At 51.8% G+C, this 25,747-nt stretch overlaps 9 protein-coding genes across 9 annotated transcripts; 5 read left to right on the plus strand and 4 right to left on the minus strand.

Annotated features, from left to right (window-relative positions):
* Window positions 1-189: 189 nt before the first annotated feature.
* BDR25DRAFT_342057 (CORD and CS domain protein) lies at window positions 190-1,557 on the plus strand (the record flags this gene model as incomplete). Its single annotated transcript, XM_033693673.1, has 3 exons — window positions 190-295; window positions 358-907; window positions 961-1,557. The coding sequence occupies 3 exons, from the start codon at window positions 190-192 to the stop codon at window positions 1,271-1,273; spliced, it is 969 nt and encodes a 322-aa protein (XP_033548860.1). The 3' UTR covers window positions 1,274-1,557.
* A 135-nt stretch (window positions 1,558-1,692) lies between these two features.
* BDR25DRAFT_366772 (uncharacterized protein) lies at window positions 1,693-3,769 on the plus strand (the record flags this gene model as incomplete). Its single annotated transcript, XM_033696972.1, has 3 exons — window positions 1,693-2,717; window positions 2,781-3,574; window positions 3,663-3,769. The coding sequence occupies exons 1-3, from the start codon at window positions 1,993-1,995 to the stop codon at window positions 3,767-3,769; spliced, it is 1,626 nt and encodes a 541-aa protein (XP_033548861.1). The 5' UTR covers window positions 1,693-1,992.
* Window positions 3,770-3,930: 161 nt separating this feature from the next.
* BDR25DRAFT_333482 (MFS general substrate transporter) lies at window positions 3,931-6,638 on the minus strand (the record flags this gene model as incomplete). The annotated part of the gene is made up of 6 exons (XM_033692841.1): window positions 3,931-4,741; window positions 4,833-4,987; window positions 5,322-5,702; window positions 5,751-6,157; window positions 6,207-6,337; window positions 6,488-6,638. The coding sequence occupies 6 exons, from the start codon at window positions 6,636-6,638 to the stop codon at window positions 4,233-4,235; spliced, it is 1,734 nt and encodes a 577-aa protein (XP_033548862.1). The 3' UTR covers window positions 3,931-4,232.
* Window positions 6,639-6,815: 177 nt separating this feature from the next.
* Window positions 6,816-7,667, minus strand: BDR25DRAFT_17370 (uncharacterized protein). Its single transcript, XM_033684156.1, has one exon. The coding sequence runs from the start codon at window positions 7,450-7,452 to the stop codon at window positions 6,985-6,987; it is 468 nt and encodes a 155-aa protein (XP_033548863.1). The 5' UTR covers window positions 7,453-7,667; the 3' UTR covers window positions 6,816-6,984.
* A 32-nt stretch (window positions 7,668-7,699) lies between these two features.
* BDR25DRAFT_259364 (uncharacterized protein) lies at window positions 7,700-8,510 on the minus strand. The gene has a single exon (XM_033686584.1). The coding sequence runs from the start codon at window positions 8,185-8,187 to the stop codon at window positions 7,966-7,968; it is 222 nt and encodes a 73-aa protein (XP_033548864.1). The 5' UTR covers window positions 8,188-8,510; the 3' UTR covers window positions 7,700-7,965.
* Window positions 8,511-11,656: 3,146 nt separating this feature from the next.
* Window positions 11,657-13,270, plus strand: BDR25DRAFT_221752 (14-3-3 protein; the record flags this gene model as incomplete). Its single annotated transcript, XM_033685042.1, has 1 exon — window positions 11,657-13,270. The coding sequence occupies one exon, from the start codon at window positions 11,657-11,659 to the stop codon at window positions 13,268-13,270; it is 1,614 nt and encodes a 537-aa protein (XP_033548865.1).
* A 974-nt stretch (window positions 13,271-14,244) lies between these two features.
* Window positions 14,245-16,452, minus strand: BDR25DRAFT_302829 (Prp31 C terminal domain-containing protein). The gene has a single exon (XM_033689883.1). The coding sequence runs from the start codon at window positions 16,290-16,292 to the stop codon at window positions 14,571-14,573; it is 1,722 nt and encodes a 573-aa protein (XP_033548866.1). The 5' UTR covers window positions 16,293-16,452; the 3' UTR covers window positions 14,245-14,570.
* A 139-nt stretch (window positions 16,453-16,591) lies between these two features.
* On the plus strand, window positions 16,592-19,061 carry BDR25DRAFT_342062 (TPR-like protein). Its single transcript, XM_033693674.1, has 2 exons — window positions 16,592-18,476; window positions 18,527-19,061. The coding sequence occupies exons 1-2, from the start codon at window positions 16,698-16,700 to the stop codon at window positions 18,767-18,769; spliced, it is 2,022 nt and encodes a 673-aa protein (XP_033548867.1). The 5' UTR covers window positions 16,592-16,697; the 3' UTR covers window positions 18,770-19,061.
* A 628-nt stretch (window positions 19,062-19,689) lies between these two features.
* Window positions 19,690-22,698, plus strand: BDR25DRAFT_393012 (glyoxylate reductase). Its single transcript, XM_033698236.1, has 5 exons — window positions 19,690-20,072; window positions 20,264-20,478; window positions 21,201-21,604; window positions 21,738-21,977; window positions 22,398-22,698. Exons 1-5 carry the CDS (start codon window positions 20,032-20,034, stop codon window positions 22,494-22,496), a joined length of 999 nt encoding a protein of 332 aa, XP_033548868.1. The 5' UTR covers window positions 19,690-20,031; the 3' UTR covers window positions 22,497-22,698.
* Window positions 22,699-25,747: the final 3,049 nt, after the last annotated feature.

Raw genomic sequence — 25,747 nt, forward strand, 5'->3', positions numbered from 1 at the left:
AGGGCAAGCATTCACCGCCTAAGGTCAAGCTTCTTTCTGCCGACGCTCGGGCCTATGACATACCGCCTTTGTTTTCCAGAACATTCGGGTTTCAACACTGGCACGGCACGGCGTTGCAGGCAGCTTTTACATACATCCTCTATATCTACTTCCGAACTCCCCTTCTTCGCCCCTCGGATATCCGTAGTCATGGCGAAGAAGTGCGTTCACAAGGGCTGCGGCAAGGCCTATGATGACGAGAACGAAGACTGCGTGTACCATCCCGGCCCGCCAGTCTTCCACGAAGGACAGAAGGGTGCACGGCAGCCCCAAACCTCTGCTCAATTGCTTGTATTGGACACTAACATCTTCGGCCAGGCTGGAAGTGCTGCAAACCTCGCGTCCTCACCTTTGACGAATTCCTAAACATCCCCCCCTGCACTACCGGAAATCATTCCGAAGTCGACGACACGCCCGTGCCAGAGCCGTCAGGGGATCCGGACATTGCCTCAAAGGTCCCGGAAAACACGCCCGTCTCATTGGGAAGCCTCGAGGCAGCTCTGCCAGCTCCTGTTCCGCGCCTGCCGACCTCACAAAACACGTCTCTCCGACCGTCACCATCGGTAACTCCCGCCCCGCCAGAATCAGAAGACGATGATCCGGCTTTAGCGATTGCAGTGGGCCAGACATGCAGGAGGAAATGCTGTGGTGAGACGTATAAAGGCGATTCGAGTCGAGAGGGTGAGAGGTGCGTGCACCATCCCGGAATACCCATCTTTCACGAGGGCTCAAAGGGGTGGTCTTGCTGCAAGAGACGCGTGCTCGAGTTCGACCAGTTCATGAATATCGAGGGCTGCAAGGCGAAGAACCACCATTTGTTCGTTGGTAGTGGGAAGAAGGCTGGGGAGGAGAAGCTGGATACTGTTCGGTATGTCATGCCCTTCAGCAATTACTGTACCCCGACTCACTGGTTACCTGCAGCCACGACTACTACCAAACAGGAACCTCAGTCATCGCCTCCCTCTACCTCAAGAAAATCGACAAACAAACGTCTACCGTCGCATTTACAGCAACACACGTCAACCTAGATCTACGGACCGCAGACAGCAAACGATACCAGACAGAAATGCCCTTGTTCGCGACCATCAACCCCGAGCAGAGCAAATACCGTATTCTGGGGACGAAGTTGGAGCTAACCCTGGTGAAGGCGGATGGTCGTGGTTGGCCTGTCCTTAGGGCCGACGATAGGCCCACGGGTGAGATGATACAGGTGGGACAGGCCGCGAGAGTGTGAATGTGAACATGAACATGATATCAGAAATAAGTAGAAAAACCCTTTCATAACTTCACATCAACATGCTCCATAAATGCAGTGCTCTTGGTTGTTCTTTTGATCCCGTTGGAGCGGGATTTGTAAAAGATTGTTTGCGGCTCTGGTCTGTGGAAGCATCAGCCTGCAAGCGGCTTGGAGGTAATGTTATTAGACATGATCCAGGTAGGAAAGGGCATCCTGTTGGTGCTTTCTCTGGTTCTAGAAATGGGTTAGGGCTATCTACATCCATCCAGTCAGTATTCTTTGGCGATTCTCAACTTCTACACAAGTGGCTGATGGAAAATGCTTCACTCTCACGACCACTCATCACAACCCCGTCATTCCTATCACATATTCATTCAGTTTTTGGTGATTAAGCTTACGTGGGCGGTGTCGAACGGCGTTAATTGGCCGGCTGGTTTCGACGTTTTAACAACTTTCCCATCCGCTCTTGTCCGGAGAGGCCGTCTTTCACTTTCACGACACCTATTTCCGCTCAGCTGTGCGATCTGGCGCGAGGCTGTTCGTCCGCGTTTGTTTTGGAAACACCTAGTCGGCTGAGCCCTGGCAACGCACACTGTTGCCATCCCTGATATTTGCTCATTCTTTCGCCACCTGCGTTCAACCTCACATAGTGGACCTAACCCCAAGAGCGACCACGGGCTCTTCTTCAGACACACGCAGTGGACCATAACGGTTTCATGTTCGCCTCGCCCGCTAGTGGTCACAACGGAACCATGGATGCCAATTCTGCTGACAGTGACAGCGGCACGATAACGCCCACTGACAGAAATCTCGGTTCACCAGCTTCTGATGATACTGTCAAGCCCAGAAAAGATTCAAGGAGCCCCCTGCTGTCCTTTTCAAAGAACAATGTTCGGACTAGCAGCTTGCCAATTCTCGATGTGGGCCGGCAGCGTTATTGGGAGCAAGCAGAGTTTTCCTCCAGCCCACAACTGTCTTTCACTCGTTCGGTACCAGACTTTGAGCCTGTCTTTGATAGATATTCTGCTTCTGAATATACGCATGAGGCGGCTGGACCCACGCATTCACCCTGTTCATCGATATCCAGCATCGGAGACTACAAGAGCATCCTCAGTCAAGCTTCGAACGCAGAGAGTGAAGCATACTACTCTTGTAAATCTACTGTCAGTGCCGAGGACGAAATGGGCGATCATATCACCGAGTTACGTTCATCCAAAGATCATCAACAGAACCCCCCTCTTCCTGGTCCGACGGCCTACAGGAGGCGTCTGGGTAGGACATCGTCGATGTCATCTTTGCCATTCATCTCATCTCCTCTTGGATTGCCAGACTCTGGGAATAGTTTTGGATATGGTGGAGCAGGCTTCGCAGGAGGGTCGAGCACACCGGCACTGGGGAATGGTTTTGGGGCAGTTGGGGACAGGAGGCCAGTTCCTGGAAGGTCAGATATTTGAATGCCCTGCAGTACTTTCCGAAGTATTGGAGCTGCTGACACGCACCCAAGTAGCAAAGAGCCTCACTCCAAGGGCCCTGTTTCTATCCACTCAGCAAGGCGCGACATGAACAACCTCGCATTCGAACCCCCCTCACCGCTTAATGCCCATATCGTCCAACCCCACACCAACCAGGCCCGCCAACCTACCGACCCGTTCATCGACACTGTTACACCTGACGTCAGCCTTTCCGCTCCATCCTACAGCGCGCGTCGTGCTCTCGCGGCCCATCAGCTCGGCCCGTCCCTAACACCACCTTTTCAATCTTTCCAACTAACCCACACCACCAACGCCCGTCCCACGCTTCCCATTCCCCCACCCCCGCTACCATGCATCTCCTCCAAGCTGACCCACACGCCCGCCGCGCGCGCCAAACTCGAGTCCCAGAAAACCGCGCGCGAAGCCTGGATCAAGCAAACAGCTGCTGAAATCGCAGATCTGGCAGGCGCGAAAGAATGTGCGGAGAGGAGATGGCGACTGACGAGGAGCGAGGGTGATAGGAAGGCATGGATTGAGGCGATGGAGAGGTTTAACCGGGGTACATGTTTGGAGACGAGACAGGAGGAGAGGAGGAATTTGTTTCTTGGAGAGAAGGGGATGACTGCGCTGAGGACGGGGGAGGGGAATGTAGTGGGGGATGGGTTTGCTGGGGCTGGTATGGTTGGTAGTGGTACTTATGATGGTGGTAATCAGGGCGGCGGAGTAGCGAATGGTGAAAGGAGGTTGTTGGGATACCGGATGGCGGTTATGGAAAGGGTTAGTGCGGAGGTGAAGAAGACTGAGGGTGAGGAGAGGGATGCTAGGGGTAAGTTTCCTGACCTACCCACCCACAAGAGGCCCCTGTTCTTAGCATCTAGTTTTTGATGGACGCATATATGACTGACTTCTAACAGAGCAAATAACGAGGATGACGGATCAGGAGAAAGGGGTTATGAGGCGCCAAACTATCTCGCGTATTGAGGCCACGACCGGTAGACTTTGGGGTCAGAAGCCTACCTAGTCAGTATTCGAGGAACTTAGCTTCCGCAGGAGGTCGGTTACTTGTTTTGACATGCTTGAATACCGGATTGACTAGCTAGCTAGCTGTTAGCTTGCAATTGAGAATGCTTTGCGCTGAGTATACATGTCTGCCTCAATATGGAGACTGTGGATTGTAGGAGAGGTAGATAAACGAAATACTCCGTTCTGCACTGCAATCTGGCCGTGTATCAACAGGTCACACATGGTCTAGGGTAATTACATCCCCTCTTACTCTTCGCTGTATTCCAATAGACTGTCAAGTGGACACAAATCCATGACCCCTTTTATACCTTAAGAATGTACCATCTGATCTTCCCGCTCGGGATGCCGAGAATTACAAATACACTAGCCTTCTACTTCCCCTGGTAGCAAGGATACAGAGACGCGGGAAAAACTCCAATCAATATGCAAAGAAACATCCCGCAAATCCTGAGAAAATCCCCCTACGCCGCCCCTCCTGGAATAAGTTTCTTCCCCTTAACACTCCTCCTCTCCATCCAAAAGCTTACCAGCACCGCCAACCCCGCCGTCGCAATACTAACCACAAACGCATTATCGATTGCCTTTGTATACGCCAACAAAACCCCATGCAACAACGCCTCTGGCACCACCTGCCTGACATGCGTCGCCCCGGCTCCGATCACGATTCGCGGATCGATGCCCGGGGCGAACTTGGGGATTTCTTTGGAGAGGCTGTTGACGAAGATATTTTGGGCGATGGAGATCGCGATGGCGCCTCCGAGCGAATTGAAGAACATGACGCACGCGTTGGCGGTTGGCATATCTTTGGTCGAGGCGACTACTTGGACAGCGATGAAGGGGATTTGGACGGAGGCGCCTGCGCCGACGCCCGCTAGGATCTGGTAACCGATCCAGACGCCGGCTGGGGATGAGAGCTTGAGAGTATAGATTAGGCCGGAGCCGATGGTGAAGATAGCAGAGCCGAACCACACTAGTTATTGTGTTAGGGTTGTGGCTACAAAAAGGGGTAGGCTTTGGGGAGTGGGAAGGGATTGGATGGGATGAGTTAGGTAAGAGCTTACTAAATGGAGCGTAAATGCCTATTGCTGTAATTGCACCACCAATGACGAGGGAAGAACATGTGATGGAGACGAGATAGGCAATGGTGCGGATCCCGGATTGTTCAGCCGTAGTTCCTTTGCTAGCCTGGAAGTAGAAGGGGAGATAGAAGATGTGACTAGTGTTGGGGTTAGCATCGGTCTCCGGAGATGTAAAATGAATTTGAGCGCGGTAAGTTTGATTATGGAGAATGGAGGAAAGCAATACGCGGCATAAATCATGACTAGAAAACTTATCCTTTCGTTTGTCTCTTCGAATCTAGGAACAGGGTCGAGGGATTACATGACCTCCTGATGAAGATCCGCAGAATGCTGTAATATATCGGAAAGAGGTCATTGCAGAGAGCATACACCATGAAGTAAGGGCCCGAGGAAAGCAGATGACAGATACAAACAGAAAAGGAGAGATAGAAGTGGAGGGTGTGATCTAGAACAAGGCTGAAATATACGTACGTATAAAGTCCCATCGACAACAACGCAGAAAACAAACAGCTTATCAAAATGGTCCGCTGCTTGAATACTCTCAGTGGGATAGTTGCACGCTCCTTAGAATGGATCTGGATCCCAATGAAGACTGAAATAATTAATCCGAAACCAAGCAGACATCCCCAGACTTTTGAATCCCCCCAGGGATATGTTTGACCGCCCCATTGGAGTGCCAGGAGGAGGGATACGATGGCACAGATGAGGAAGAGAGCCCCTAGTAAGTCAACTTCTTTGATTCGGGATCGGAAGGGAAGGTGACTATATTGGCGTTCAGGGTTGGCAAAGAAGAAAAACACGACTGCGAGGGAGACTGCGCCGAATGGGAGATTTATCCAGAAGCACCACCGCCTGCGATCGTTAGCCTACATTTAAACAGAATGCATGCTGCTGTTTTACCATGATACTTTGTCAGTCAATGCGCCACCTAGAATCGGACCCACGACGCTTGCAATACCAAACATACTTGACAGTGCGGCGATGTATATAGGACGTTTCGACAAGCGTACAGAGTAGCCGATGATAGTCATGCCCCCAGAAAACAGAGCTGCAGCGCCTGCACCAGCGACTGCTCGTCCAATGATGAACATTGGCGAACTAGTCGCAGCAGCGCAAATAATAGAACCAACTTCGAACAGCAGGAGTGCGAAGAGGTAGGTGTATTTCACGTCGAAGAATGTGTATATTCTCCCGAACGAGGGCTGTAGCGAACACGTAGTCAAGAGGTATGAGGATCCATACCATCCTACATCATCGAGACTGTTGAAAACTGTCGTTATCTTGGGAATCGCGGTCGCAATGATTGTCTATCTTGTGATGAGTAAGAGTAATTGGAAGAGTAGATGGCTAGCTTACATTGTCTAGAGCAATCACGAAAGTTGTAAGACACAAACCCAGTGATAATATTCCAAGCTTGTAGCCACTCAGGTATCTTGCGTCATCGCCTTCTTCGGTGGGCTCAGCATCATTATCCTCAGGTATCTTCTCTTCATCAACGTCTTTAGCATCTTTTCCATCATCATTGCCTCCTATATCTTGGTCTTTCGAATCGAAATGTGCATGACTTCCTTCCCTGGACAATTCTGTGTTTGGCCTGGCGATGGCTTCCGACTGCTCAAGAGTGGCTGCATATGCACCCTCTTTGACGGGAGTGGCGTTCTGTGAACGGGGTGTTGTCTCCTCAGCTTTCTTTTCAAAGTCCACCGATTCTCCTAAGTCGGTGTTGTCTGTCGTTGACGTCTCCGTCTCGGCCGAACGACCGTTGGCGTTGGGAACCGGGTTCTGCATGAATCTCATTAGTCGAGTCCAGCCGCCAGACGGGACTTTCCGCGGCGCGGGAGAGTGCCTTAGAGGATAGGTTGAAAGGGAACTTCCGTGTCAGCTGTTCCACAAAATTGGGTACGTTGGCACACAACAAATGACTGTCGTTCTTCCTCAACTTGCGAATGCTTTTGAGGTTGCCAACATTGAATGCGAAAAAGACTCGTAGAAAAAGGCGGAGATGAGGCGAATTTCCTTCTTGAACGCACTCGTTCTCTGACCTCCTAAAAACTGCTTTAACCGAGTCGCCGACCGGAACCACGCTCTCCCGTGGGCTCAGGTGAATGAACCCAGATTGCTTCCGCCAATGAGATCACATCACGACCACTCCCTTGGTGACCCTCGTCTCCATCGCTTCGAGATTTGTTGAAGGTCTCTGTTTCCTTTGATCAAGACTTTTTGGGATTTTTGATGTTTTACATTGCTTTTTCTTCGTCCATAGGAAAAGACTATGGTATTCAGTTATTGTGGTTTGTTTCTTCCCTCGGCCGCCATTTAAAAATATCATCGACCGCCCACAAGAAGTGGCAAAGTCGAAACCTCCACAATCAATTCCCATGACCTCGGCTAGACTAACCCTTGTTCCAGATGAGGCTGTTGGCGGGCGATTTCCGGGGTCCAGTATCTGCTGCATGTGGCATTTGGACCTGAAGAAGCACCTGACAATCGTAGCGTTCCTTTCCTTTGGGCTCTGCGGAGGGCTGACTTCCTTGCCATCGTCGGATTCGGAATCAGAGGCTTGCCGAGCTGGGTGAGATCTCCTGATGAAGTCCATCACCATGGTAGCAGACTACGCAATTTCTTCTGTCCTGGTTTTCGCGGAGCCGGCTGGGTGGTCAGACTTTCAGCTTTCATGATCGGTGAATACGGTGTACGGTCAGTGTGGCGACGGAGGAAAGCATTTGCGAGAGCTCTAACCCCTCAAATTGATATCACGTGCTAGCTATGGATGTCCTGTTAAGGCAGGTGCGGTTCCGGGCGCGGGTACATTAACGCAACGGGCCGACGGATGCTAGTTGGTACGACACCTCACTGAGACTTTGAGTTCAGTGATATATTTCTTAAAGCATGCGATCTATTTGAATTCTTGGAGGTGAAGGAAAACATTAGAAAGGCTGAGCCCAAAAAGTAGAAACGGGGAAAGCAGAAAAGAAACCCTGAGACCTCAAACATCATTCCCGCATCAATTTCCAAACCAATAAATGCCAACAAGCCGACCCCTCTCCGTACCGAACATGCTGAATTCGGACTTCGAGCGTCTGCTTCTCGCCCGAAGCATCTCACTTGGTTTTTGTTAGCCTCGTATCCGAAATCTCGTGATTTCGCGAAGAATGGCGCCTACCTTCTTAGGGCCCGGACATCCAGCACAGGAATACTCAAGTTTGACATCTGTCAAAATCTTTCCTTCTTCGCCCCGTGGACACTTCTTCTGTTTCAGCTGGCCACGTGTGCAGAATGATTGGAAGACCATCTCGGTATGGCCGCAGCGGTGAGTGTAAGCGTGGTAATAGCACATTTGGAAAGATTCTTCGACTCAAGAACGTGGATGTTGAGATTATATGGATGAAGAGGTGGCATAAGAAGCTCGTAGTGGAACGAAATGAACGGTCGCTATGACCACTGGATGTTGTCCATAAAGCGTTGGTCAGAGGGAGTGAGAAGTAGCTGTACCTGCGTTTGCTTCACCAAAGTGTGAACTCGGGATCGGACCTGCCAATGTTAGGGGCTGGATGTGATAGTGCAGGCGCATGCTTGCCCACTGTTTTTAAATGTTGTAGCGAACTAAAGCGCTTCTCTAAGTGAGTGGTGTCGTAAACGCAATATGGCTTGCAAGCAAAGAGTGATTTGTAGAGTCAATGATAGGAAGATAACGAAAGAGACAGTGTGCACAATGAGGTGTTCGTGTGATGGAAGAGACATCCTCTGTTTCCGTGTCCTTTATATATTCTCTCGTTCACCCATTAGAGGATTGAGGGATCTCATGTTACAACGAGTTTGCAGGTTTGATTCTTACGGGAAACAGAGCAATTGCAACCATAATCCTCCACATTGGAGCTTGCGTTACTGCCACCATGGAAACATGCTGAAGGAAATTAGCCAAACAAGACAACTGAAGCCTGTATCCATAATACGACCGGATCCAGTAACGAGGGAGGACGACTCCAATTTGCTCCCGAAGCCGCATCGTGAGTTTCCTTCAGGTGAAGAAATCCTACGGTTGGCGCAACATCCCTCTCACAAACTCCGCCGGGAACGTGCCTAGAGTGATACACAATGCGGCTCATACATGGGGACTTTAAGTAGCGCAATCGCGTGGCAGCTCAGTAAAATGCAGGTAGGAGTAATCATCAAGCTCAAAAATGAGATGAGAAGATACGTAAGAGATAACCTTGAGCGACGCAAAGGACTTCTGGGTTAAAACTTTGTGATGTTTGTTGGGATTTAGTCTCACAATGCCATTGTCTCTCCACTTTTGCTAATAGAAGACGTCAAGTGTAAGGCACCCTGCGTGAACGGCTGACCGCGTTACACAGGGGAGGCAGCAAGCGAACACCAGAGTGGACTCTATGACAATGTACTTCCCGTATGTTGCACAAAGTAAATCAACGCTTGCAGGAGGTTTGGCAAACTGAGGGAGGGGCTATCGCCGATGGGTTGTAGTTCAGGATGGAATGGAGGCAACTTGCGTTTACTCACTATCATCTTGATCCACCCGAAGGATGGGGTAATGCTTTCTGTCGGTACTACGGAGCTTTTTCCACAGATGCTGCTGCAGACAGCAGGGCTGACTGCTAGATCTGCGATTACTGACGGCACCCGGATGCGCGGTCGCTCAGTTTGTAAAGCCAAAGATCGAATATGAATGGGCAGTGGAACGCTGTTCCTGCACCTCTGGCCGCAATGCAGCGATACGAAGGATTTACTAGATTTTTCAGTAAACATGGTGTTGAAGACTGCGAGATTAAGGAGCGAAACCAGCTGGCAAGCCAACATTACAGAATATTCGACCAATCACAGGGCACCTACACCGCCAATTGAGGTGACGGGACTGTCGATGCGAACCACTGCAGATTTGCTTCAGTAGTGGGATTGGAAATGCAGGACGATGGATCCAAGGACTTCGTGTTTGACACGTCCTGTCAGCCTGCCTGCGCCAGCAATGGGTCCAGCTTTCTGAAGTCTGGCGTGTGGTGGCTGTCAGGGCACCGTGGTCGAGTTCGCGGTGGAAAGCGTTCCTTTGGAAGAAGAAAACATGGGATAATGCACCCCGCCGAGCCAATGCATTGCTGGCAACGGAGATGCGGTTGATATGTGCCGTCCTTCTGATTGCTAAGATGCGCGCTGGCAACTTCAAGCTGCTGCGATGTCGCTGATGTGTTGTCCTTGCCAACGCCGTCGATCCCCAACCATAATATGGCCCTTCTAGACGCCTCATTTCGAACCATTAACGGGACGAGAGGTCATGCTGTCTGCATAAGACATGTCTGGTTTAGCGGTCCTTTGACACGTAGCTCGCCTGCTGCATATTGACGCAGGCCAGCTGCACCTCCGTTCCCAGTCCGCCGGCAATAGATTGTGTGGGAGTGGGATAATAGTAGCGCCGAGTTCGTCCTGCGCAGGTCTGCTCTTTTCCTCTTGTGCTGTCGCAGTCATCACTGCCGCTGCTGCTCAATTGCTCTTGTGTGCGCGCCGCGGGTTGCGCTCTTCGCTCGTTTTCTCAACACCAAGCCGATAGTGACGCGAGACGAGAAAGCACCAACCCAGCGATCCAACAGAGCGCGCGTTCAAATACCAGCCCTCGTGCGCAAAGGCTAAACCCTAAAGCCTGGTTCTGTGTGCCGAGACAGAGGCTTCCTCGGCCTAAACAGCCTTCAGTCTGGTGCACTGACCGTCCACTCACCGCCTGCAAACGTCACGGCTTTTAACATCGTCTCAGGACCTCTCGCGGTCAACACAGAGGCTGGAGGAGGTCGCAATGCGCTGTCTGGAGCCTCAGAATCCGACCTCCCAGCCACCCTGCGCCGTCCGCCTCATGACTGACGTTTGCTAGCCTGCCGTGAGAAGGTATCCGAGTCGCCTCATCTGCCAGGCGCTTCCATTGGCCCAGGTGCACCTCCAGCTGTCGAATGGGAGGACCGCTGCCGACTTAGCAGCAACAATTGTCTTGCCTTGACCGTTTTGAGGTAATTCGAGCTTCTGTAGGCCCAACAGGCTCCATCTGGGCTTTCTTGAGTTCTTGCGCCTCATGACTGACATTTGGCATAGATATTCCCCGATTGGATCTGGCGTTGAACAATCACTCCCTCTTTCGGCCCTGTAGGATATAACATCTCTTTAAACTTCGACATTTCCCTTCACTTGTACATTGTACCATTTTCACTTCCATCATCTGCACTAATTCAACAAATCTCCGCGCGGCGCCTGGGACACCCATCACACCCCATCTCGTCGAATAATATCCCGTCAGCCGGGGCCTGTCACGGGAAGCACCATTCACTCCGTGAACTTCTGCGCACGGCCGTCGGCTGTCGAAACTATCAACTGGCGGCTACTTGTGGCTAGGTTTCAAGAGCTCATCTCTTCGGCGGGACATTATTTAAAGACATCACTGGCCAGCCCGTATCGGGTTGTACTGTGTCTGGATTCGAGATCCAGAGTGCAGTGTTAACTATTGTGGATGGTGAGTGGCCCGGTTCGACTTGCGACTCCCAATTGCTCTGGCAACCTACCTTGTCCTCATGCTGTAAGGCCTGGTGCTGGTCGCAGCTCATCCTGAGCAGTGGAGGAGAGAAAGGTGCTCTCATTCGTTTGCAGAGAGTTATCTATCTCCCAATCTGTTCACCTCGTCTGCTCCTGTGAGCCTCGGCTTAGAAGCCGCACCCAAACTCATTCCCATCGCTCCTCCCTTCAACTTTCACCCTTTTTCATCCGCCGGTTCTTCTTAAATCCCGACACAACTGACGGATGGAAATAGCAGCCCAGCGATGGCATCTTTGGACTTCGACCAGAAATTCTTAGGTCGAATAGCCAAACAGACAGCCGCTGCCAGCCCGCTCCTCTCAGACTCGCTCTATCAAATCCTCGGCCTCTCAGTCCTGTTGGCACGGAGGCTTGTCCGAGCTCGAAAGCTTAGGAAGTTAGATACATCTCGAGACACGCCATCTCTCTCAGCCTACCAACACATTCTATGGCTAGCTCGTGAAGGACTCTCAATATTGGAGCTCTACGTCCTTCCCTATGCCCAAGACAATCAGCATGGCCCAGAATGCAGGGTGCTCAGCGTCAAGTTACGGGCCAGCTTCTATCACATCTTCTGCTTGTTTCATAATCAACCGCCCATCACCGCGACAAACATGCCAACGACTGACCCTCGAACTGCAAGCGCACCTCCTGTGCCGCTTTCACCGCGTTCGGGTAACGGACAGACCCGGAAGATTGAAGCAGGGTCGAGCCTCTCGCCCTCTTCAAAGCGCACTGGAAAACAGCCTATGCTGCGCGAGCCGATAGACTCCATCACGTCTGAGACATCCTTTCTCACCAATCCGTACGCCGCGGGTGGCCCGGTTGCAACCCCATCACCAGGACCACCAAATGCGCCCCCAGGCCTTAATCCAGTGCCGATACCCCAACCCTCGTCCTTCATCCTTCCCCCCCTCAATTTTGTTCCACTCGCTGGCGGCTACTTCACAACAGCTACGGCATACGCAACAGCCTTTCTTCCTGGCTCACACCCACTTCGTCTCTCCGTCGCTCTCGAACACAGCGCTTTCCTCTGGGACTGCCTTCACGATCAGGAGGGCTCCCGACGTATGGCTAGACGCGCTATTAAAGATGTTTACCGCGCACAGGAAGCAATGGATGACACCGAATTTGAAGACGCTGCAGAGCTTGTTGGCATTTTGGGCCGGATGATGAAGCGCAAAAGTTGGGAAGGCACGCCACGCGTTCCTGGATCTGTAGGAAGCCCGGCGCCAGTCGGTCCGAGTGGTGTCCAAGCTGGTGGTCGTGGCAGCGAGGAAGTCAATGGGCTGCCTATGGCGCCTATTCCGCCCTTGGCGCCTATTCCACCCATTGCGCCCCTCGCGCCAGCCCAGCAGAATCCGTCGCAAACAAGAAGGCGAGCCGCCGAAGTTCCTCCTATTACGGCTTCACTAGCTCAGGTGCAGGGAAGAAGCGGAGAGAGGAGTCGATCGAATTCTGGAAGCAAATCTGGTCGCGCAAACGCGATCGCTGGAGGAAGCATTGAGAACACACCAAGACAAGAGACACAGCGGTTAGCTGGTGGAGGAAGTCAAGACACAACGCCACGTGCGAAACATCCCAGCATGGAGAGCGGTGGTAGTACGACGCCAAGAGCTCCCCAGAGTGTTAGTGGGCGCTCTCCCGCTACACCCTCCACTGTCCGAACTATTCAACAATATCCAGGCAGTGGTGGTTCTAATAAAGGGAAGTCACCTGTAGTCGGAAACTCAACGCCCATTGAGCCTAGCGCAGCAGCGACTCTTGCTTCTGATGCTGTCCGAACCTCACCTATTCTCCGCCGCTCTCCTCCACAATCATCACCCACACAGGAGAGCATGTACGCAACGCAGCGATGACTCCCAGAGACGGGGCACGGAAAGGCGCGCAAGATGGAGGTTCAATGGACAATACCTGACTACGAAGCAGATGTTGTTCTCTTGCCGTCTACCCGGTCCCCGTCTGTCTCGACGCAAAATCGATCTTCTGGTGTCTCAACGCAAAAGCGAACTTCTGGGTAAGGCACCTCCCCCCTCAGCTTGTCGCCTTGCGGACAGATACCGTACAATTCTCCTCGCCCAAGCATAATATTCGCGCCCCACTCCTGTACTACCCATAAGTCACACAACCCAAGGATGTCTCAACTCCCCTCCCAACATCCTCTGTAGCATATCGGCGTTCACTTGGAGCACCACAGTTTTGTTCATACTTTTCGTTCCCGTCAGTTTTATGGTTTTGGAATACTTCTGCATTGGCATACGGGATACCAAAGGCCTTTCCAACTACCAGAAAGCCTTCTGCATAATCACTTTTCGTATTTTTGGAACCCAAAAACGGGTGGCAATTTTCGGGCTTTCGACTTTGTTCGTTGTTGGATGAATTGGATCCGGAATGGACTATTGGCTTTCTTGGTTTGCGATACCAACCATTTTGGATTTTGTTGAGCCGTCTTTGGGCTCGGCGTAACTTTGCTAGATATCCGGATTCCTTGGTGAGATTCAATGAAAACATATCTCGGACTGCAATGTATTGGCCTGCCACTTTGGATGTGTCGTTCTCAAAAACCTTTTTGGCCTCCGAGTTCACCCCTCGATCTGCGCGTCCCCACGCCTTTCTATCTTACACGAAGATGTCTGTGCTCAGCGTGCGTGAAATGACATTCTAACAAATAAACTATCTGTTGCGTCGCCAAAAGGTCAACCCTTCTAGCTAGCACAGCAGAAGGATATATATAGGCGGATAGTTGTATGCGACACTATCAACAGGCATAATGCTGTTCAATGGTAAGCAAGCTAACCATCATACCTCTGGATTTTCGGAGAGAAAATAAGTGCTCTATTCAACAAATCCGCCTTTGTGATCACTGGTAGCACTACACGTAACTGGATAGAGGACACTCTGTACCTATTCCTATGTTACAACCTGGTATGTCCCGTTCCGGTATTCGCTAAGATCTTTTAAATTGATCTGGCTGCAGTTGCTTGAAAACGCCGTGAAAATGCTCATTTGAAAATCCCCACCAACGCCATGCACTTCCTCACCGCCGCAATGAAGGGCCTAATCCAATACAATCCCCTATACACCTCCCCCTAGAAAAATTTTTTTTTTTTTAAAGAAAAAAAGCTGCACCCCGAATGGCGACGATGCTTGACTTCAGCTTCAGGCTGCCTTACTGTTACTGTTCTCAAGCTTCGTTTTCTTAAATGGTAGGTCTGGGACCTTGAAGCCGGCACTATCAACCTTTGGAGTCCCATTTGATCCGCCAAGCTGGGTGAAAGTACCGCCCTTGAACCAGCGGTCGTCGTCGGCCTTGCGTTTCCGATTCATCTCTTCCCGAACCTTGGGATCGACTAACTCGAGGCCTTGCACAGGCGTGAATGCAATAGAACTCGTTCCCGCAGCCGTCGGAATACCCACACCGCCCGTCCGCAGTCCTTGAGCGCGAAGAGACGTCGCGGTTCCGCCCAAACCAGTTGCCGCGCCGTTGAGCGTAGTTGTAGTTCCGCCGCCCCATCCAGGGTTCTTTTTGGACAATTTAGCGCGCGTGCGCTGATCGATTTGCTGTGCGCGAAGGCGACCTGTGTCTTGGGCGCCAATCATTCCGAGGCCCTGGGTTGAGTCTCCCGTGCCATAGCCTACCTCCTTCTCTTCCTTGCCGAACGCCATTCTATTCTGGGCTTTGCGGATCTCGGTCATGGCGGTTGCTTCCTTGGCTTTACGTGCTCGCCGTCCGCCGCGTTTTCGTGACGGCTTGTCGTCCGGGGCTGGTAAAGCACGTGCACCCCTGTTTGGTGGTGGCTCGGTGAGTTTGTCAAGACGTCGCTCGCAGTCCTCTCTGAATTGCCGACCCATTGATCCGTCCGGCGACTGATGGACTCGGTCGACCCTGGCGGCAAGAATGACCTTTGCGGAGACGATGCGCAAGGCCTGCGTCTTGAGATCTTGTCTGATGCCTTGGATGAGTGGACTGTAGTACAGGAAGCCTTGATGCCGTATTCCAACATTTGTAGCGAATCCAGTTCCACTCGCTTTATTAGATCCCAGGGGAGCAATATTGCAAGCTGGGGTCTTCGCAAGACCAGTGAGGCCACCGGCGAAGTTGAGAAGTTGGGCAGCTGTCAAAGAGCCGATGAGAATAGTGAGATTTGGCGCGAAGACGCTCATTCGCGACTGAACATAATCGGTAAGAATTGTCTTAGCTTTATCAAGCTGGAGCATCATAGAGCATGCGTTGAGGATAAGTTCAAGTTCAGCGTCGTTGAGATCCCGTCCTTCTGCACGGGTAGCCTCGACGGTGAGGACCATGAGCTGTGGGCCGTCTAAGATTGTCCTGAGCGGGACGCCAACTAGGTTGTCTTCGCTTTGCGAGATAGTCTTGATGTCGTCCAGCGGTCCATTCTTTATGATGGCAACTGTCTTTGCATAGTCGACCGGATTCTTGATAAGGTCCTCAAGGTAAGGAAACCGTATTGAGTAATGATCGCGAATAAATTTGTGAAGCGCTGCAATCTCGCCGTCAATCGAAGTCGACAGTGTGTTTGCCTGCGTCAAAAGCTGGTACTCCGGGTTCTCTTCAATTGACTCGCCGTCCTGCACAATGTCCATTTTGTCTTTGCACCGCTCGATTTCGTCCAAGACGGGTCGTAGTTTCAAAAGCAAGCTCGATGCGCCACGAATATCAAATGGGCCCTTCTGTTTCTTCCGTTGCTGCTCGGCGTATTGCGCTTCCTCGTCCACATCCATGTGGTCTTCATCGCTCGAAGAACCGCCCTGGGAGTCCTTCTCCAGCTGTTCTAAGTCATCCTTGGTATCGTCGAGGCCGTCGCCCTCAGATCCGGAGTCCTCGAAGTCAGCGAGGAGTTCCTGCTCGAGCGTGGCCATGGTTTGGATAGTTGATACTTCACTCTGCGTGTTAGAGGGTGCGGCCGGAAGTATCCGGGCGGCGGAGGAGCAAAAGTCGTATTATATGCTGACCTGCTACACTTCCCGGGTAAAGGACTTAGCAGACCGGGTGCGAAGGGTAAGTGGCGGTGTTGGCGATGTAGTGGGCGAGGTGAAGGCAGCTGTGAGTTGACGTGAAGGTCTTGGCGTAGCAAAAATTTCACGTGATTGCCGGTTCTGCCACCTCTCACCGCTGACGCGAAATTCATCCCTAGGAGCTTGTCACCTGCGTCAACAAACAACCTCACATTTTTCCCCCCAGAGGCCGCTCCAGGCTCTTTACGACAACCTGTAGCTTATAGGCTATAACGTGATTCCTGCTAGCCCTACACTCCCGCTTCCATCATGGAAAGTTCACGAGGCCCGCCCCGGGTTAAGAACAAGGCTGCCGCGGACATTCAAATCAGCGCAGAGCAGCTTCTCCGAGAAGCCGTTGACCGTCAAGATGAGAAAGTTAAGGCGCCGACGCAGAGGTTCGCCGACCTAGAGGAACTTCATGAGTTCCAAGGCAGAAAGAGGAAGGAGTTTGAAGACTATGTCCGAAGGAATCGGATTAACATGAACAATTGGATGAAATACGCCCAATGGGAACTCGAGCAAAAAGAGTTTCGAAGAGCGCGATCGGTGTTTGAGCGAGCCCTAGACGTTGACAGCACAGCGGTTGTGCTATGGATTCGCTACATTGAGGCGGAAATGAAATCACGAAATGTTAATCATGCGCGGAATCTGATGGACCGAGCCGTTGCGATACTTCCACGAGTCGATAAGCTATGGTACAAATACGTGTACATGGAAGAAACCCTCGGGAATCTTGACGGCGTTCGCATAGTCTTCGAACGATGGATGCAGTGGGAACCAGAAGAAGCTGCATGGTCTGCATATATCAAGTTTGAGAAGCGGTACAGCGAATTGGAGAAAGCAAGGGCCATATTCGAACGATTCACAATTGTGCACCCGGAACCAAAGAATTGGATTAAGTGGGCAAAATTTGAGGAAGAGAATGGCACCAGCGATCTAGTTCGAGATGTCTTCGGAACCGCTATCGAAACACTTGGGGATCACTTCATGGATGAAAAGCTATTTATGGCGTACGCCAGATTTGAAGCAAGGCTCAAGGAAATCGAACGGGCGAGGGCGATCTACAAGTTCGCTCTGGATCGCATGCCACGATCGAAATCAGTCAAACTCCATGAAGCCTTCACCCAGTTCGAGAAGCAATACGGTGACCGGGACGGAATCGAGGATGTTATTCTATCTAAACGAAGGGTGCACTACGAGGAACAGGTCAAGGAGAATCCCAAAAATTACGACGCTTGGATTGACTTTGCGCGCCTAGAGGAGGCTTCTGGAAATACTGATCGGGTTCGCGATGTTTACGAGAGGGCCATCGCGCAAATTCCCCCAACCCAAGAGAAACGACATTGGAGACGCTACATCTACCTATGGCTGTTCTACGCATTATATGAAGAGACCACAACTAGGGACATCGAGAGGACTAGACAGATCTACCAAGAATGTCTACGGCTCCTCCCGCACAAACGATTCACCTTCGCAAAAGTGTGGTTAATGGCAGCGCAGTTCGAGCTCCGACAAGGCCAATTAACCGATGCACGGAAAACTCTAGGGCGATCGATAGGAATGTGTCCAAAAGACAAACTCTTTAGAGGCTATATTGAGCTCGAGATGAAACTATTTGAGTTTGGTCGCTGCCGTCAGCTCTACGAAAAGTATATTGAATGGAATCCAGCCAACTCTCAAGCCTGGATTAAGTTTGCAGAACTCGAGCGTGGTCTAGATGACTTAATCAGGGCTCGCTCTATCTTCGAGTTGGCTGTCGATGAGCCGCAGCTCGACATGCCGGAGTTATTGTGGAAAGCGTATATTGACTTCGAAGAAGAGGAGGGAGAGTACGAGAGGACCCGGCAACTCTATGAAAGGCTTCTCAAGAAGACAGATCATGTCAAGGTTTGGATCAGTTGGGCTCAATTTGAAATTGGTGCTCCAGATGGCGAGGGAGATGTTGGTGATGAGGATAGACCAGTGAGTGAAGAGGCAAAAGCCCGAGCGAGAAAGGTCTTCGAGAGAGCACATAGCAGGATGAAGGAAAAGGAGCTGAAGGAAGAAGTAAGTTTCCTTATCTCCACTGCGCATACATGCAATCTAACATCGCAAAGAGAGTGGCGTTACTCAATGCATGGAAATCCTTCGAGACAGCACATGGATCTTCTTCGGATATCGAAAAAGTGGACAAGCAAATGCCCCGGAAGGTCAAGAAGCGGAGGAAGCTGGACGACGATTCGTTCGAAGAGTACATGGATTATGTGTTTCCAGCAGACGACGAGAGCGCGGCGAAATTCGCCAGTTTTCTGGCGAATGTGCACAAGTGGAAGGCAGATCAAAATGGTGGCGGTTCATGAAAGTATGTCAAGAGGACTATCGTCCGCCCGTCCTGGTAGCGAAGCTAGAAAACCCCGCATGGCGCCGTATCTCCATAGGCGACCTCGTGCATGCGGTATCTGGTTGTCATTGCACCGCAGCCACATTAGCCCTCCTTATCCGTCTGGGCTAGCTGCACAGATAGAGAAAATGGATCGGAATGGAATGAATGTGCAACCAAGGCAGAAACTTGCAGATCAAGCGCCGGTTGATTGTGAAATTCTTGGGTAATAGCTAAAGAAAGACACGACAGCACATCACATCACACTCCCCCTCCAGCGTGGTTGACGTGGGATGGCAGAGAGGGACAATAATTGAGCCTGTGGGATTGTCAGCAACTTTCAACCTCGAGTCAGCACACATCTGGCGTCAGGAGCGTGTGGTCGGAACGTATTTTCTTGTCTGCGATTTGTTTCTCCGGGCGTGCCGATTCCTATTCGTTGCATTTCGGGACATACGCCATGTTACGCTAACGTTAAACGCCTCGTAGTAAGCAGGGGAGGGATGTGGCACACACATAGACCTCACCTCCAGCGTGATCTTCAGGAGTTCCTTATCCGCTAGCCATGGCCGGTAACATGATGGTTCGGCCAAACTCTCATCCGGGCGAAGAAGAATCTCACTGGATGTTAGACAGTCGCGGAAGCGGCACGACAGCTGCCTCATCGTACTTTTTCTGTCCTCCCGTGGGATTTACACAACCAAGGCTGTCGCAGATCAATGTGTGTATGCAGTCCCTTCTTCTCTGTACCGTTCGGTCGGTACCGGCTGCGGCCACAGGCCGCTGTCCAGGAACTTTGGGCAGTTCGATGTCGTAATTGGCGGGAGTCTTGCGATAACAGCACATGGCCGCGAGATATAAACGATATAAATGCCACAAACGCTGTCGCACCCCGAGTCACTGCAGCCAACTACTTCATCCTAACCCTTAACCCTTCTCCTCCGGTCTCACCGCTACGTTGCTCCTCTCTCTTCACCGAGCATTTTCACCGGAAAGGCTAGAAGAGAGCATTCGGGCTGGTGGGGCAGGCCTGAGCTGCAGGCCGTCCCAAGCAAGGCGGGGCATGTCTGCCCGATTTCTGTCATACAAGAAAAAGGAAGACGACGTTATCTACCTTCAAGACCCTTATACAGATTCAAAGACAGACTTCGACTTTTTGTATCCGCCGTTCTTCTTAACCGCCCGCTCAATTAGACTGCCGTCCGAAGTCAAACCATAGCCCATCATCTGTGCCGAAGCAGCATGACCAAACCGAAAGTTCTACTGCTGGGAGAAATCGAACAGTAAGTCAAGAAGTCATTTCGATTACTCTCAAGAATCAAGTTGTCGAGTGTGCACTCCGATACCGGAATGTGGAATCGGTTTTCCTGTCTATCAGTCTTCATCCTCTTGTTGAGCTCGCTTCTTCCAACCACTATTCGTGTTCGGCGCTATATGCCTGAATCCCAGTCTCTTACCAGATCTCCGATTGCAGCGCACACGACTCATGGAATTCGCTTTCTACTCTCGCCGAATTGATCATTCCCAATGCCCGAAGCCGCAATGAATTTCTGGAGGAGTGCAAGAGCGGACAATTAGATGGGGTATTGGTCGTATATCGGACATTTGCCAGCGTGGACATCACCGGGAGGTTCGATAAGGAGCTGGTTCAGCTTTTGCCAAAGAGCTTGAAGTTCATATGCCATAATGGTAAGTTCAGAGAGAAGCTCGGTTTCTCTTTTTCCTTTGCCGAGTCTAGTTCCGTCCTGCAATGCATAAGTCGCGTAACCAAAAGCTGCAGCCGCTCGTTTTGGGAGATGAACCTGCATGGCTGTCAGAGAATCTGATTAAGAATTTCAGTTTCGGGATTCGGAGCCGCATATGGGGAATAAAAGCCCAGGCATGGTTTTGCACAGGACGAAGGAAAAGTGGCACATCGAAGAAGCATGAACGGACTCAATTCCGAACCTAAGGCGTTAACACGTGGCTGCCGACGATCTGCTAGCCTCTTAGGTCTCAAAACTCTGTTGGGCCTATCAGGTCCTCCGCTGACGCGAGAGCACGCCATGTTGTGCCAGACTGAGAGAGCCATGCAGGAGCATCGTCTGCTGTGCTGCACTCACCACAATTGTTCTCGCCGCGGACTTCAGCACCACAGTGCGATTCGAAGCTAGAACATGAAAATGTACGTCTTTGACTGCGAGATCTTACCGTTGTTGCAAACTCCGGGCTGCGTTCTCAGAGCCACGGCAGCGATACACGTGGAGATGTTTCTGCTTCAACTTTCACTGTCGGACATTTACTGGAGCACATACCAGTTTGCCCGGCCTTCGTGCCACTTTTTCTTCTTTCTGGAGCCGCGCTCCATGGGCAGGACGGCTTTCTAAATAACATCAGCGACCGCTCAAGAGGCTCACCATGACCTATCGCAGGGGCCGGATACGACCAAGTAGACGTACATGTCTGCACAGACCGAGGCGTCAAGGTATCAAATACACCGAATGCGGTAGACGACTCTACGGCCGACGTGAATATGTTCCTAATGCTAGGCGCGCTTCGAGGTTTCAATACATCCATGACAGCACTGCGAGAGGGAAAGTGGAGGGGTCACCCTCCTCCACCCCTGGGTCACGATCCGGAAGGCAAGACGCTTGGGATTCTCGGAATGGGGGGGATTGGAAGGAATCTTAAGAAGAAAGCTGAGGCGTTTTCTATGAGGGTTGTTTATCATAACCGCAAAAAGCTGCCAGATGAGCTAGCCGGCGGAGCGGAATACGTGAGCTTCGAAGAGCTACTCAGAATCAGCGATGTCATCAGCTTGAATCTTCCCCTAAATGTGAGTGTTTCACTTACCTGTAGATGACTGACTTTCCGGATGTTTCCTTGTCCCACCGCTTATTAACTTCCTAAGTCTCCACTAAGCAATCATCTCCTAAAGCCCATCCTCTCCAAACTAACCTAACCCCCAGAACCATACCCGCCACAAAATCTCCTCCAGCGAATTCGCCATGATGAAGAAGGGCGTCGTAATCGTTAACACAGCACGCGGCGCCGTCATTGACGAAGCCGCACTAGTGCAGGCTCTAGACAGTGGACACGTCGCATCAGTCGGCCTGGATGTGTATGAAGACGAGCCGAAGATACATCCGGGACTAGTCGCCAACCCGCATGTTATGCTAGTGCCGCATATGGGTACTTGGACAGTTGAGGTGAGTTGTGTGACGTTTCTTTAAGGCATTGAGCTTTTCAAACACGCTGGTCTGTGTGGGGTTTGGGGGGATGAGGAGAACCTGAGGTTGCGGCTGGAAGAACTTGGGAGGGGAAAGTGGCGCACATGGGGATGTAGGGTTGCGGTGCCGCGGTACTCGCAATCACACATGTATCTTTCTACTTGTTTGCAACTTCGTCAATCTGTGCCCGAACGCACACACGTTGTGTGTGTGCCTGGTACGACGAGCAAAGCAGACAGGAGGAGGGACAGCCAAGACATCTATGGATACGACGGTTCTCTTGCTGTCCCTGCAGCATCCCGCGCGCTTCCCAGCCCATACTTGCCTAAATGAGAAGGAGGGTGCTACTTCATGCGGCATTTTGAGATGAGCGAGGCTGACTTGACAACGCGGATTCAGACTCAAACAGCTATGGAGGAGTGGAACATTAGCAACGTGAGAAGTGTGCTAGAGACAGGGGCGTTAAGGAACGTAGTGCCGGAGCAGGTGAATTTGTGAAGTGACGTGAAAGTGAAGATAGAAGCTGCCAGGGAGGAGGAATTGGTATTAAGTGCTCGATTCAGCTATGGCGTATGTAGGCACGGAATGGAATGGTTTGGCTATAGATGTAATCAAAAGAACAAGACTTAACGAGGCCGACATGCAAAGAAAAGGCTGGGAAAATCTTGGAATAGATTGCCAAAATTCATCTTCTCATTCCGTCCACTCCGTCCCTAAACTCTATCCTTGTCGTTGCATACACTTTCCGACACCCCAAGGCAGTGTGCGAGACACCATCTCCTGATGATTTCCAGGCAAATAAGGTTCGTAACCCAAGGTCAAAAGGCCGGGCGAATAATTACTTTTTGCTTTTTTTTTGCCCTGGCCCAGCACGTCAAAAAACCCCACGATACATACGTAACTCGTCGTTGGTACAAATCATCCCGTTGCTTTTATCCAGAGGCGGCCATAACCGTGCCCGCGGATTGGCAGGCGCCAGTGGACTCGTTACGGCATGCCGTTCTGGTGGGCGTGCGGGCTCTGACGGTTTGTCGCGCGAGGTTGTTCCTTGTACGTATGGGTGCGTGTGAGTGACAGAGATTGGTACTACGGTCCTGTACAGTTCTTTTACCTCAAAGCTATTGGGAACTTGGAGCGGGCGGGAAAGCGTGGTCATCAAAAGAAAAAGAGAAGGGTGGAATGGATAGCCACATGTGGGTGAGTTTCCCGAAGCCCGGGATCAGTCCCGGCCAATGATCTGGAGACTCTGAACGAAAATTTGAGATGGGAGAAGTTACCCAGCTTCCTGTGACATGTGAACTTTTTAACAAGCAGATGTCGTTTCGTCTAGCTCCGATGAAAAACTTCGGCAGAGGATTTGCTCGGCTGGCGGATTGTTGGGCATGCCAAAGGATCTCAAAGGCGTCCCGCTTGATGCGCAAGTCGCTCGTCTAAAATTCTCAAGGCTCGGTTGGCGGCGCCTTAGAAGCCTTCTAGAAACCATATCGCGCAGTCTGTTATGTTGTGCCCCAGCAGGGGCAATCCTTGAGGCGAGAAGCAAAGGGTCGTGACGAGGAAGATCCTTCTAACCTCAAGTTGGAATATCAAAATGCAAAGAGCCACCTTCCATGTAGATGTCTGAGTGGAATTGACGGCTGGTTTGGAGGAGTTCGGGGATGGCATGACCAATGAGCTGGTGATAGAGAGAACACCACAGTTGCACAAAGGCTTTTTACGCTCACCGGATCTCCCGGTTGACCGACAGCTCTGACTGTGTCTTTGCCAGAAGGCTGAAGATTTGGTTGGTTTCTCCAGCAGCGGCTTGGAGAGCATAGGGTTTGGGCGAGAAGTTAGAAGGATTTCGGCTCTGGCGGAAGACAGCACTGGCATATTCAAGATGATGAAGCCGTACGGCGGTACCCGCATACAAAGGGAAGAGAGAGCTTCTGGCTAATCGGTCCTGCAACACTACACATGTTACAGACTGGCCGTTCCAACGACCGTTCACTGCAAGCCTGCTTTTACCCGTTGACAGCCTCCGGTAACACAGGCTCGACCTTTTCGGGTCTCAGGCTGAGTTTTGCTCGGAAGGGAAATGCTGAACCAACGTCAACAGCCGTCCCTGAAGTTGCTTTCATCATGCGGCGTGGTTCACCGTCTTTCTCACCGCGCTGATCCGTGTTCGAAAGGTGGCTGGGATATGATGAGGCTAGATCTTGGTCTGATATCCTGCTGTTCGGCGGGTAAATGGGGCAGGGAAATAACACTGCACAAGCGGGACCTTACCTCATCTTGTCAGCGCCCACAGGTCGAGCGTTGACAATGGTCGATGATATGCTGATACCCAGCCCGATCACAGACCGAACGTGGATAGCCGGGCCGGTAGAGGCCCGTGTGAGACATCTACGCCCCTGTTCCTCCAACGCGCCATGACATTGGAGCACTATATCATGCTGGACACTTCCTTCCATGGGTTTACCGACATGAGGGAGAGGGAAATGTTTCAGGGCTAGGGGGATCAAGTCGGTTGAGGTATCTAAATCAAAGGACCCCTCGCGAGGGCGTTAAGGTAGATCTTATAGATAGACGTACAGTACCGAAAGCAGAAGGACCATCACAGTGAGATTCTTCCTGCTTGCTCGCTAGATCCCGAGGAGCGGAAACCGTAATATGTCCAAGGCTGTCATGCCATTCCGGATGGGGCCTGTAGCCGACCGCTTCCCAGCGGTATTGGATGCAAACTGCAGCACAGCTGAGCGAGTCGATGAGCAAGCGTTGCTGCATGCAGTGTATTGGATTGGTGATGGAGCGGGCAGGCGGTTCGAGGCTGCAGGAGACAGGAGAGAGCCAAGCCGTATCTACAGTGTGGATGAACCCAGCGACCCTGCCAAAGACGATCTGCCCGCGTGCTGCTTGCTGGCGGCGGCGACAGAAAGCCTTGCTTACGGAGGTCTGAAGGAGAAGTGATGCGACCGAAGAAACTCTTCCGCATCACCAGCGTTGCACGTGCCGGCCCAATCGGGTCTAGTGCCACATCACCAGCTAATTTTTCTCTCCTTCACTGCCCGCACCCATTCATTTTGCATTTGCATTTCACCTCGCCCGGCATCTGCATCTGCACCCGCTCCGGTTTTCCATCTCTCCCCCCAGCAGTTATTGCTGACGAGGTTGCGCTGCACTCGCTCGCCAACACCCCAGGCCATCCAGGCCGGCTCTAGCGAGAGCATCTGCAACGGGCGCTCGCGTAGCATCAGCCCTCGAACGGTACGCAATCATCTCCCGCATCTTTTCATTGCATCCTGCCCCAAGCTGCCCCGAGCTGCTGCTTGGGCGCTGTGTGAACCGCGTTATCCCACCACCCCAGGCACCGCCACCAAGCACAACTAGCTGCCTCTTCGCGCGTTAGCTTGAGGACCCAATCGCCTCGTCGAAGCACCCTCCTTTCAGCACCGAGCACCATTTATTGTCGCATTCCAACACCTGCTTTTTGCGCCCACCCCTTCATCCGTCACGCGCGGCTCCTCCGCCTAGCTCGCTCGTCCCCTCCTCTTCTCCTTGGTGTAGCGCATTCGGTGTTCTGGCGGGCGAGCTTTTGCCGACGCTCTCTGACCTTCTGCTCAGTGTCACTACGCGCTCCCCAGCGACTGGCATCCAGCAGACCGAGGTCCCCTGGCCTGCAGCATTCCACCAGCTCCCTAGCTCGACCCCCCGATCTGGCCGATACGCCGCCGTCCTGCGTCTCGGCCTGCCTTCCGCTCTTTTCCTCCTCC

The sequence above is a fragment of the Lindgomyces ingoldianus genome (assembly GCF_010093535.1).
Source record: "Lindgomyces ingoldianus strain ATCC 200398 unplaced genomic scaffold BDR25scaffold_12, whole genome shotgun sequence".
Classification (NCBI taxonomy): domain Eukaryota; kingdom Fungi; phylum Ascomycota; class Dothideomycetes; order Pleosporales; family Lindgomycetaceae; genus Lindgomyces; species Lindgomyces ingoldianus.

Bases quoted from the DNA above. Each gene is read 5' to 3' on its own strand.
- BDR25DRAFT_393012 (XM_033698236.1), top strand. From the start codon at position 20,032: ATGACCAAACCGAAAGTTCTACTGCTGGGAGAAATCGAACA. The intron at 21,605-21,737 runs GTGAGTGTTTCA...CCTAACCCCCAG, and splicing joins GCTTGAATCTTCCCCTAAAT to AACCATACCCGCCACAAAAT. The intron at 21,978-22,397 runs GTGAGTTGTGTG...ACGCGGATTCAG, and splicing joins TGGGTACTTGGACAGTTGAG to ACTCAAACAGCTATGGAGGA.
- BDR25DRAFT_259364 (XM_033686584.1), bottom strand. From the start codon at position 8,187: ATGTGCTATTACCACGCTTACACTCACCGCTGCGGCCATACCGAGATG.
- BDR25DRAFT_17370 (XM_033684156.1), bottom strand. From the start codon at position 7,452: ATGGTGATGGACTTCATCAGGAGATCTCACCCAGCTCGGCAAGCCTCT.
- BDR25DRAFT_342062 (XM_033693674.1), top strand. From the start codon at position 16,698: ATGGAAAGTTCACGAGGCCCGCCCCGGGTTAAGAACAAGGCTGCCGCG. The intron at 18,477-18,526 runs GTAAGTTTCCTT...AACATCGCAAAG, and splicing joins AAAAGGAGCTGAAGGAAGAA to AGAGTGGCGTTACTCAATGC.
- BDR25DRAFT_302829 (XM_033689883.1), bottom strand. From the start codon at position 16,292: ATGGCCACGCTCGAGCAGGAACTCCTCGCTGACTTCGAGGACTCCGGA.